This window comes from Acanthisitta chloris, unplaced genomic scaffold (assembly GCF_000695815.1).
Source record: "Acanthisitta chloris isolate BGI_N310 unplaced genomic scaffold, ASM69581v1 scaffold270, whole genome shotgun sequence".
Lineage (NCBI taxonomy): Eukaryota > Metazoa > Chordata > Aves > Passeriformes > Acanthisittidae > Acanthisitta > Acanthisitta chloris.
In genome coordinates, this window is record NW_008649724.1 from 37457 (window position 1) to 50130 (window position 12674).

The 12674-nt window shown below is 39.4% G+C and overlaps 1 protein-coding gene across 1 annotated transcript in view; it reads left to right on the forward strand.

Annotated features, from left to right (window-relative positions):
• MANBA (mannosidase, beta A, lysosomal) overlaps positions 1–12119 on the forward strand; it is a gene marked incomplete at its 5' end in the record, with an annotated part of 44578 nt that extends 32459 nt beyond the window's left edge. Inside the window, 4 exons of the mRNA XM_009081738.1 lie at positions 137–281; positions 7489–7631; positions 9403–9660; positions 11895–12119. Coding sequence (XP_009079986.1) covers positions 137–281; positions 7489–7631; positions 9403–9660; positions 11895–12119 — 771 coding nt within the window. The remainder of the gene's footprint in view (positions 1–136; positions 282–7488; positions 7632–9402; positions 9661–11894) is intronic.
• Positions 12120–12674: the final 555 nt, after the last annotated feature.

Genomic DNA, 12674 nt, shown 5'->3' on the forward strand with positions numbered 1-12674 from the left:
GCACTGCAGGTGTATACTCCTGAAGGCTCAAGTTTAAAGTTATGTACTGTTGTTGCAAAGTCTGTGTTGTATACTCACACAAGTTTTGAAGGAATACTATATACCAAAAATACTTCTTTATCTGTTTGTTCACCAGGTGATGCAGGCTCAGTGTGTAAAGACAGAAACTGAATTCTATCGTGCTAGTCAAAGTGAAATAATTGAGGGAGAAGGACATACAATGGGAGCTCTGTACTGGCAACTCAATGACATTTGGCAGGCACCTTCATGGGCTTCCTTGGGTAAGTTTTGTGACAGTCTGGTAAAAGCATCCTCATTGGAAGAAGTATAGGTCTGCTCTGTCTCTTGGGCAACTTTACAAACTTTGAACATATTTCTGCCCATCCTTTAGAAATGCTTTCCAGAAAAATGTTTTTTCAGGATCATCTGTGAAAGTGGAAGAGGATATAGAACAAGCAATTATTTTCCTATAGAAGTCTTGCACCTTAAGTTCAGATTTAGCAGCCACCAATTCTTACCCTTGTTTTAGCAAGGTTTAGTTTGGAGAAGTTAATATTGTTTGTAACTCTTAATTTCTTAAAAATGCATTTTTTCATTTAAACAGTATTCTCATTTCCCCCAAGGAAGTAATATCATTGAAGCTAGACAAAGCTGCCTATTAGGAAGCAGGGATGGTTAAGATTGATGTCACAACTCCAATGTGACTTCTGAGCTTTCAACTACCCTTCTTTCTCTTATGTAGAGGTGGATCCTTCCAAAACTGTGTGTAATATTTCTTCCATTTTTTTCCAGGAAAAAAAAAAAAGGTATTTTTTTCAAGTTTAGTTATTTTAAAATTGGAAAGATCAATTATTAAAAACTGGGGACTTCTAAGAAATTCTGTTTCCAGATGATACTTACTGGCACAGCTGTACAGATGCATCTACATACCCAGCCACCCTGGGGGAGAATGGACAGAGAGGGATGTAGTGGGATAGGAGGGTAAGAAGGAGCACCCATGTATAATTTTCCTTTCCATAATCTCAATTAATTTGGTTGATTTTGTTCTCCCTTGAACACGAAATACTGCACTGTCAAAAAAAACCCCAGAACTGTGATCCTGTTCTGATCAGGATGGGATTTATGGTGTAAAGGCTGGGCATCTGATTTCCTCTGTACTCAGCTGAGGGAGGAGTGGTTCTTTCCAAATGTGATTCAGTGTCCTTACTGTCTAGTAACTGGGATGAACTATCTTCTCCATGCTGAATTTGCTTTCATAGACCTTCATATGATGCCTCTCACCCAGCATAGCTTCTGAGAAGCTCTTTATAGGAGATGACTAGCTGGGATTTGGTGTCTAACTTGGTGTCAGATGAGGTGAATCACTCTTTGTGACTAAATTATTCTAATTTACATACATGGCATCTCCTCACATATTTTATATATATATGTTTTTCCTTTTTGAACACAAAAAATAGAGTAATCAGACATATAAAGAGATAAATCACACAGGCAGTAAGAAGTAGGAGAGGAGTGAGGAGTGAGGACTGTGTGCTGTGAGGGAAGTGGCTGTGTTTCATGTTCCAAGCATTTTGTGCAGAAGTCATTTTGAAATGGAGAAGCTGTTCTAGGACAACAGTATAGGACTTGCTTTTTAATTTTGGTTATGCAATTCTAGTTATTTCTCCATATTCTGGGTTTGATAATCTTTAAGAATTTCATGTGTGAAGGAATATGAGCGAACTAGAAAAGCAAAGGCTGCGAAGTTCTTGATCTGTCCTTAGAACAAAATTCCACTTGGCCTTGCTTTGGAAAAAATTAGCCCACTCCACCCTCCCCTTCATTCTCTGGGAGATGTTTGTCCCTCTCCCCTTTTGATATTTTTTTCTTTTTTTTTCATTATTCATCCAAGCACATTTTTGATCTTTTTTTTTTTTTTTTCATTATTCATCCAAGCACAGTAAATGCAACAACAAAGGAAAACAAACCAGTAAAAGGAACAGGCTAATTTATTTAAATGTTAAGGCAGCAGCCCAGCTATAATGCTCATCTTTCTGGACTTTTAAGACTTGTGTTAGGAAATGGAATATCACAATGTTAATTTTTATTATTCTGGCAATGGGTGATGCTCTTAGGCTTTAAGTGCCTCAGGAGAAGAAGCTGCTTGGAAAGATCTCTCTTTGTAAAGACAGGTGTATTGATAGATGAATTGATCGTGGAGACCATAAATGCCTTTTTAAGTACAGAGCTGACATCACTGCAGAAAATGTACCAAATACTTGAATTATTCATATGTTGTTGAAGTTAGTTTAGAGAAAAGAAGCTCAGCAGAGATACAGCTGTCCCTTTGTTTTGTTCTATTCCCTCAGTGGAATGAGGAAAGGTTTAATATTCATTTAATTAGGCAGTGTGGTAGAGGGATTTTGAAATGCTAATGGATGAAATTATGCAAAACTTCGGAGAAATTAGTTTTATTTGCACTTCAAAAACACGTTTCTGCATCTTGTTAGATGGCACAGTAGTATCACCAGTGAGTGCTTTTATTTAAATCTGCTATTTCGAAGAGAGTCATTGAGGGGCTTACATAATTCCTTGTACAAAGGGGAAATGTTTCCTCCTGAAATGGGGAGGCGAGAAGGTAGCAAATATTTCTCCTTTTAACTTTTACCTGTAAGATATTTGCTTGGGATTGAATGAAAACACAGCACAGCACTCCTGTCACAGTTCTTCTGCCTTCAGCTCAGAACTAAACAGCTTTTATGACAACTGTGTTTTGACTGTTAGCACCTAGTTGTGGAGCTGGTTGTGCCATGTTGAATCCTTTAGCATCCATGCAGTATGTTTTGGTGAAGAGTGCTATGATACACATGGTAATTTACCTTGCTCCCACACAAGTGTCACCTTGAGGTACCCAACTAAGTTGTCATGAGATTCCCTTGAACACATAACTGGCTTTTATTGCAGGTTCAATATTTAGAGCCCCTGGTGAGCCCTGGTACAGGCTATTATGGAGAATAATTGATCTGAATTCATGAGAATGAGGTGAGGAAAGAACTAGCAGCATGTTTCTTTGGTTTCATTTAATGGTGTGAAGTGATTAATTTAAAATCGTTTCAGGGAGAACTGTTTGTTTTCACTCCTGCTATCAGTGTAGAAGGCTTCAGGGAAGAGTCAGAAAAAAGGGTCCTGGGGTCTCATTACAACCCTAATTTTAGTTTCCTATTCTGAAGTTTGATACCACAAGGAGTGCAAACCCCATGTTATTATCATCAGGAAAAAAAGGGGAAACTTGGATTTCTTTAAGAATTCATTTAAATGCGGTGGGAGGAGGAGAAAACCACCTCAGGGCTGTTTTAAATAACTTTTGACTGTTGCCTTTGGGCTTGCATGTCTGTAGCAGGAAGGTTTAAGCCTAGAGGTTTCTCACGATAGCTACCTGATCTCCAGATTTCTTACATTCATTTTGGGGGCAGGGAGGGTATTTGTTGTGCAACTTGCCTGTTTTTAAATAAAGAAATTTGGCTCTAGTTTTATGGAAATCAAGACAACAGATGAGCTGAAGAATGTGGGTTTTTTTAATCAGCAAGCTGCACTTTTCTTTGCTGTCTTAAGTGACTTTGACAATTGTATTATCAAGACCCTGTTGCTGGAAAAGTTGCCTTTGGAAGGCACTTGTTGTGTGAAACTGCTACAGCAGTTGAGCTTTGATTCTTCAGAATGGCTCTAGGGGTTTTGGGAAGGGAAATACCAACCTTAAAAAGCTGATCTGAGGTAAGCAGACTAGTGATGCTTTCAAATATTCCAAACCAGTATCTGTAGTAGTAGTAGAATGGGTTTTGTAATGGTGCAAGCTTTTAACTGTGTGGTTTGTCTGCTTTTGTTTGTTAGTTGGGGTTTTTGTTTGTTTGTTTCTCTGTGGAAGTGTAATGCCAAGTTTACTCCCAGTTGTTTTCTCCACTGTACAGGTTTCTTGAGGATCTCTATATCTGCTGCCTAGGTAGCAAACCTTCTCTCTGTAGTAGTAGTAGAATGGGTTTTGTAATGGTGCAAGCTTTTAACTGTGTGGTTTGTCTGCTTTTGTTTGTTAGTTGGGGTTTTTGTTTGTTTGTTTCTCTGTGGAAGTGTAATGCCAAGTTTACTCCCAGTTGTTTTCTCCACTGTACAGGTTTCTTGAGGATCTCTATATCTGCTGCCTAGGTAGCAAACCTTCTCTCCTCTCCTGCAGTGTGGCTATGTAATCCAGTTGGAAATCAAGGCACAGCAGGTTTGAGAGAATGGCCCATTCAAAGAGAAATGGGATTTAATATTACACTAAGTAACAGAAACTGCTCTGCACCAGTTCCATTATTCATCTTCTTATTTAAGACAGTTGAAGCCTAGATTTTCATCATGTAAATTAAGCTAAGGAAAAAATTCAAGTTAACAGGCACCCATGCTGGGTAACTTGTCTGAGCTCATGGGGGATCTGTCTGGAGTCTGCAGTGAGCTGCATCTATTGCACTGACAATGGAAATTCCTGAGAGTCCTGCAGCAGTCCTGAGGGCTTTAGAGATCTTAACTCCTCCCAGACCCTCCCTGCCTGTTTCTCATACAAGGCCCATTGCTTTTATTTGCTAGATCAGGCACTGCAGTTTACTCTGCTTCAGATAATCTATGCCTAATCCAAACCTCTCATTTTCTCAAAAGAAGAGCAATTTGTTAGCATTCCCTGTTTTTGGTGGATTTCTCCTTTAAATCACTTATGTTTTCTGTCAGGAATTGTCCTTGCAATGCCAGAACATTACTTTGTTCATATCATCAGGGGATCAGGCCCAGCCAGCTTTGGTTTGTGAAAGGCATGTCCCTCTTGACCAACCTGATCTCCTTTTATGAGAAGGTGACCTGGTTGGTGTATGAGGGAAAGGCTGTGTATGTAGTCTACCTAGACTTTAGTAAAGCCTTTGACACTATTCCCCACAGCATTCTCCTGGAGAAACTGGCTGCCCATGGTATGGATGGGTGCACTGTTCACTACAAAAGCAAACTGGCTGCATGGCCAGGCCCAGGGGATGGTGGTCAATAGAGTTACATCCAGCTGTCAGCTGGTCACTAGCAGGATTCCTCAGGGCTCAGTATTGGGGCCAGTCCTCTTTAATGTCTTTATCAAGAACCTGAATGAGGGGGCTGAGTGCACCTTCAGCCAGTTTGCAAGCAACACCAAGTTTGGTGGGAGGGATCTAGACAGACTGTATCAATAGGCCGAGGCCAGTTGCATGAGGTTCAACAAGGCAAAGCTCTGGGTCCTGCACTTGGGTCATGGCCACCCCATGGAGCACTACAGGCTAGGGGCAGAGTGGCTGGAAAGCTTCTTGGCAGAAAAGGACCTGGGAATGCTGGTTGACAGCAGCTGAACATGAGCCAGCAGTGTGCCCAGGTGGCCAAGAAGGCCAACAGCATCCTGGCATATATCAGAAGTAGTGTGGCCAGCAGGAGTAGGGAAGGGATCATCCCCCTGTACTCAGCACTGGTAAGCCTGCACCTCAAATCCTGTGTTCAGTTTTGGGCCCCTCACTATAGAAAGACATTGAGGCACTGGAGCATGTCCAGAGAAGGGCAGTGAAGTTATTGAAGGGTCTGGAGCACAAGTCTTATGAGGAGAGTCTAAGGGAGCTGGGTTGTTGTAGTCAGGTGGGGGACAGTCTTGTCTCTCCATTAACAAGTGACAGGACAAGAGGAAATGGTCTTGAGCTGTGCCAGATGAGATTTAGTTAGGATATTAGGAAAAATTTCTGGAGATTTAGTTAGGATATTAGAAAATATTTCTTCACTGAAAGGGTTGTCAAGCATTGGAACAGGCTGTCCAGAGAAGTGGTGGAATCACCATACCTGGAGGTATTTGCAAGATGTGTAAATGTGACACTTAGGGATATGATTTAGTGGTGGACTTGACAGGTTAACAGTTGAACTCAGTGATCTCAGAGGTCTTTTCCAACATAAATGGTTCTACAGTTCTTTATACTGAGTAGCACCAATATACTGAGTACATTCATCAGTTTCTGTGTCTGTTTTGAAGAAACTCAGTAGCCTCTCCTGAAGTTGTCCTTCGGACTTACCTCTTTGGTTTGCTTCAGTGCTATTAACTTGAATGTTGGTGGTGTTGTACTGGCAACAGACTGAACTCACAGCACAGTTGAATCTTATATGGGTTTTCCAGGCAGATAGGAGCTTTTCTTGTCTATTCTTCAAGCTAGGTGGTTATGAACTTGCTGAGAACAAGATGATGTGCAAGGTGCTAAGCTGGAGCTAATACACTTTGCTTTCCACAAAGTTCATTCATGTCTATGTGGAGTGCAGGCAGAGCAAGTTCAAATCAGTTTGGGAAAGCCACAAACACACCCTTTAAATCACCCTGAGTGAAGTCTTTAATTATAAGGTGTTTGAAAGTGCTAGGAACTTTGTACAAGCACCAAAACACAGAGAGGTAATTAGTTACAACAAAATCATATTACTGAAAATACGTTTTCAGCATCTGTGGACTTTAAACCTGTTGTATAAAGCAAAGAGACAGAAATAAGAATGAAACCAGGATCTAACTTTTCTTTCCTTACGAGATGGTGCAGCTGACTTGCTACTTTTTTTAGTGCCATTTTAATGACTGGATAATGGTTGAGCAAGGGCAGACTTAAAATGCTGACAGTGGGTGCTAGATGGAAGGTTAATAGAAGAAGAAATGGAAGCAGCTGCTCTTTGAAAGTGATTATGTGGCACTGTGGCATCTGACAAAATTGCCCGTTTTGGAGAGGACTAAACATTTGATGTCTTTTCCAGTTGAATGGCAGACTTTCAGAGTATTAAAAATAGTGAGGTACAGCTTTCCATTAAAAAGGCAATGCAAACTGATTGGCATATGTCTGTCATGTATACTAGCTTCTCTAAAGTAAGTGTTGTCTCTAGATGCTGGCAAATTAATTTTGCCAAGCTCAGATTTGTCTTTGGTTTGAAAATTTTGTCTTTGTTGCTATTGATGTTCCTCTAAGGAAGAACTGAAAAAGGAGGACTGAAAAGGGGGAAGAGAACACATTGCATAAGCACCAAAAGTCAAACTCTGTTGTTTCTTGTTACAGTAGTAGTAATTTGTGGCAATGCCAGTGAGTGTGTCTGGGTTCTCAATGACACAGATGCTCCAGCTGCTTTCCTAATGTGTGGTATGCTGTGCCAGTTTTGTCACTTGTGTTTAAGGCTTTCCCTAACTGAATGATGGCGTAGCAACAATAGGACCAATAAGGGAAAAATGTAACCTTTTTATGAAACTCAAACTAAAGCTTGAAAGAGCATCAAATATTTTCTAGAGCAGAGTCTTATGTGGAAGAAAAAGAGTATCTTAAGTCATTCTTTGCAGTTGATGGAGTTGAAAATGTGTGGAGTGGGATGTTGCATTGCTATAACAGGACCAGAAAGCACAGGAAGGAATTGTGTGCCAAGTCAGTCTTGGATTCAGTTTGAATCTTTCTTTCTTTTAACCTTTTTCAGAGTATGGTGGTAAATGGAAACTCCTTCATTATTTTGCCCAGAACTTCTTTGCACCACTGCTGCCTGTGGCCTATGAAGATAAAGGTGTGTTGTACATTTACGGTGTCTCAGATCTTCATGTGGACCACAAGCTGACTTTGAGGGTAAGTGACATGTCTCTCACCACTATTGTGTGCCTCCTGCAAAAATGTGAACTTGAAATGAGCACATCTTTGTTTAGACAAGCTTCAGTTAGGCCATGCTCAAGCACGATGAGGTGTAACTGTGGTCTTTAATCTTCTTTGGGGCAACGCTATCCTTTATTACATTAGTGTGTACTGCTTCACAGAAGAAGGAATTAATTGCATTGCTTATACCCTGTAGGTGTAAGACTGAAATTAACTATTCTCTTGAAATATTAAGGGATTGATGGTTAAATAGAACAAAGTGTGAAAAATGGTATCTCACTACTTAACAAAACTGTTCCCTGGGTGTTAGAACTAGACTAACTCACTAAGTAGGGGGAAAAAAAAAGGATTGTGCCATTACTTACCAATACTCAAACTATACCACTTTGGTGAAAAAGGACTGGATTCTTTTCTGAAATATTAACAGAACATCTAGGTGTACTTTAATTGCAAGGTCACCTAAGCAATGTCATCATTAATGTCTTAGTTGTTTTCTGATAATGCCACAGAAACTAGTAGGATTTTTTCAGCAGTATTTGGGCTGCTGAGTTGTCTTGTAGAGAACAGTCTTCCTCTTCAACTTTTTACCTTTTGTTGCTGTTCATCCTATGGCAACCAGATCCCAAGTGAATTTAGGGATCATTTTGCACTGCAAGATACAAGTCCTGACATAAAGTGTGTCCCATGTGAAAATGCTGAGAAGGATTGAAAAATGTACCTATAGACCTGGAATGACTTACTAGTCATTTTGCAACTAGTAGTATGAGTTTGTCAGTTCCTAGTTCACTGCTGTGTTTGGTGGACTGCCACAAATGTTTTGATTTATAACATTGCTTATTTATAGTAATATATGGTAGAGAAAATGGTTGCAGTTTCTGGACAGTCAGTTCTTGGAGTAGGACTGCACTTAATGAAACTGTTTATTTTTGGTCTGAGTTCTTCTAGCAGACTTAAATTCAGATTTTCTGATAACATCAGGGAAATGTTGGCAGTAGGGTAGTTCTGATGAATCCTGTATTTGGCACTTCAAGAAAATTTGGAACTTAAAACTTTTGAAAGGAGTTAAGATCTGTTCCTGACTGCAGACTCCTGTCAAGGTAGACAATAGCCTAAAATTTATTAAATAAGCAGAATGTTGTAATTCTCATTAAGAGCTCATCTTCCAAATTACAAGGGTTTTTTAAGGGTATGTTCGTAATATGTGGTAACTGGGAATGCAATTTACTGTATTAATATAAATTTCATAGTCCTTTTTAAGATGATGCAGTTTACTTCTGTTTAATGGTGATTGTGCAGATGTTTCAGCTTACCCAGTTGGGTTACATCACATAACACTGAGCAAGCTCAAGAAAAGCCTTTCTTTGACTTTTTAAAATCAAGATGGGGAGAAAAAAATAGTCAACAAATTAGTCATTCACTAATTCCATTTCCCAGCACTCCCTTGGCAGGAATTGGCAATTCCCTCCTCACAAGAAGCCTGGAGAAGACAAAAAGTCTTGCAGATCAAGAACAACAGCTCCAGACTGTTTGAAATGGATTTCTTGTGAGGTTTTTGTAATGGTCTAATTATTATGCCATATCTATTGTTAAAGTCTTTGTGGAGTTTTTTGCTAGGTGGAAATCAACTGGTACTGTCAGGGAAAACATCTGTTGCAATGAGCCATCTGAAACCTAGAATGCTGCGTTGTTTTCACAGATCTGTGTTGCTTTTCTTCTAAGTTTTGTGCTCTCTCAACATGCTTGATAGGTCGTTGTGTATGCTTGGAGCTCTTTGGAGTCGGTATGCACCCTTGCCAAAGAAGGTGTGACTGTTAAAGCACAGAGTGCTCTTCCCATCTACAAGGAGTCCATAAGTGGCATTCTGGAGAGGTGTGGAAATTGTACCAGGAAAAGCTGTGTTATTACTTTCTGTCTTGTGGGAGAAGATGGGCTCCAGAGTCCTACGAACCACTACTTCCTCTCATCACTAAAGGATGCTGTAGGATTAGAAAAGATCCAGCTTAGTGTAAGCATCAATCATGCTAAATTACTGTATTTGGTTTTGTTAATCTTAATGTTTTAAGTTGTTTGCCTGCTATGCAGTGTCTGATTCCACTGAATGTTCTTTCTCTTTAGCTGTTGCCATTCTAGCTTTCATGTGGAGTTCAAAATCAGATAGGTATTTTTTTTCTGTGTCACTCTATGCATATCTAAGTCACTACATGCATATCTAAATAAGACTGCTGGGGTTGGTTGGTCGGTTTGTGTATGTTTATCTTTCTGTGTGCTTGTTTTTTGTCTGGGCTTTGTTTTGTTTTAAATAATGAAGTCTCCCTTTCATTTGTTTAGATTGTATTTCACCTGACTGTTGAGCATTGCTCCTTTCATTCTTTTTGTCTCTAGATAGCAAATAGCATCATGACAAGTGTTTTGGCTTGCAGACACTACTGCATGCCAGTGTTAGGTGACTCTAGTTCAGTTGAGTGTGCATTATTGTCAGCAGTGTTTCCCCTTGAAGTGCTCACACTCTCAGATCAGTGTACCATTGCTAACATGCAATATTGCATGCTCCTTTCCTCCTTCTTCAAATCCTTGCCCTCTGGTAAACGTTCTGATTTGCATAATACTGATTATTTCTTAATAGCTGGCAAGTGTATCAGTCTTCTGAACAGGCACAGAAGGCATCAGTGTTGTATAGCACTGTCTTTTAGTCTATTTGCAGCTTGTCCCTAGATTTCTTCTGCTTCTAGCAAGCTTGCTGTGTATTCAGAGAGCATGCGTGCCCTGTGTGTGTATACACATACATTTTTTAAGCCTCAGTTCTTAGCACTGTACATCTTATTGCAAAATTCTTAATCATCTGATTGGCAGGATGGGAACCTGTGCATTCTCTCATTTGGCTTTCAGACTGCAGCTTTGCTCTTTAGAGCTAAACTAAACAAGGTGGGGGAATAGAGGCCTTTAATCTCTTTGAATCTGGACCAGCATAATTGCTTTACAAGAAGAAAATGGGCCAGATTTTCCCCTCTTATCTCTTTCATGGCAGCACAGCCTGCCTCCTGAGTATACAGAGGAAAGAAATCAGCCTGGTTTTATTTTTTTTTTTTTTCATCTGGTGGCACAATCTGGAGTCTGAGTCATGCTGGGGTTTTTTTGGGAGTGACATCATCAATAATAAAAGCTCTGCAACTGGAGCATTGTTGGAAATGTGACTCCTTTATTCCATAACTGTGTTGTCTTTGCAATGCTAGCTAGTAAGGATAGCTATGAAGGGTAAATGCAGTGTTCATTTTAGGAAAGCACACAACTGCAATTAAAAAAATTACTCTGTTTGGTGAGAAGCTGGTGCTTCTATACGTAGTTACTAATAAACTAATTAAACTTTCAAACACATTGCTAATCCAAGAGCTACTCTTCATAGCTTTTAAAAAACATCAAGGTTTTTCATATTAGTGTTTCTTCAGGAAACACAAGATGTGGAGGATATGTGCTTTTCCTTAAAAATCACTAGTGTTTCTTTTCTTGTAACAGGAACACAATCTTTGCACTGAATGTGATTTGTCTTCTTTTTATATATAGTTAATTGATATTTGAAAATTATGTAACATAATATTTCATTACGGTGAATGGGGAGTCCTGAGTGGAAAATGCATCCTGGTTGGGATTTTAAGTCTGAGATTAACTACTGATACAACTTAATATAAAACATTATACTTTGTCCTGATTTTGCAACTAATTTTTTATATGTTACTAAAAGTAGCATAAGGACTTCCTTGCCATGTTCCATTAAGAGGAGTTGATCTCCTGTGTGGCTGTGATTTTTTTCTATCTTTTGCATTTGTGTGCTTCTATTACAGATGTAATTGGAAAGGCAAGCTCCTTTAGTAGCTGTGAATTGACAGGTTGAGTGAAATGAGTTGATCAAAGGACAAATTTCTTTCACTGCAGTAAATACAGAATACCAGTCCCATGTCAGACTACCATTTATTCATTTTTTTCATAAGAAAATAGTAGCATTTTTCCACAATCTGTAGTATTCTGTAGGAAGGCTATAATAACATTTTCAGTTTTTGCATGATTCTTACATATGTATCCTGTTGGTTTGACCTTTTGTTCCAGAAAGCATTTGCAGAAGAGATTAGTTCAGTCCATTTTATTGACATACAGGTCTTTCCTGGTTTGGGTGTAATTGAAGTCTTCTTTAATGTATATATTTTCTTTTATTTATGTATTTTTATTTTTTATTTATTTATCTTTCAGGCCTCTGTATCCCAACAAGATGACATTTATATATTTGTTCTTCAGACCACTGCAATTGCTCCTTTTGTTTCTCTGGATGTAGGGAGTATAAAAGGCAGATTTAGTGATAATGGTTTCCTCATGACTGAAAAGAAGAAAGTGGTTGTGTTTTATCCTTGGGAACCTACCAGTGTTGAAGAACTAGAAGAGTCGCTAACCCTGACCTCTCTGCTGGATGTTGTCTGAGATTAGATCATTTCCTTCTAGATAAAGAGTGAAACAGGAGGCGAAAAAAAATTGGAAGAGTTTGACTGAAGTTGAAGTGTCAATACAATTTGAGCTGACTGGAGAACTTACTGTCTATTCCTGTCATTTGTGAATTTTAACTGCTGGTTCAATGTAAAGATCCATACAGCAAGGCTTCCATATAATATGTGTGGTCTGTTGAAAGCAAGGCTTTCTCAGGTAATGGGAAAAATGTGTCCTGTATATAAAATGAGAGGGTTGAGCTGGTACAGGGGAGCTAGTCTGAGTTCTCCAATTCACATGAGATTAGAGTTGTGAATTCATCCTAGGAGACAGTACAGGTATGCACCTCCAGACTGTAGTTGTAGAAATCCATATTTTTCCTAGTTTCACTATGCTGCAAGTGGAAATTCATCTTAGGATAACAGCAAGGTATGCTGGGGGCAAGGGGGAAGGGCAGGGAGTGAAGGTGGGACCACCTCCCCAGTTATGCTCCCACTTGGAGTTGTTTGATTCATCTGCAACCAGATCAGGAGAGCACCAGCCCGATCCTTT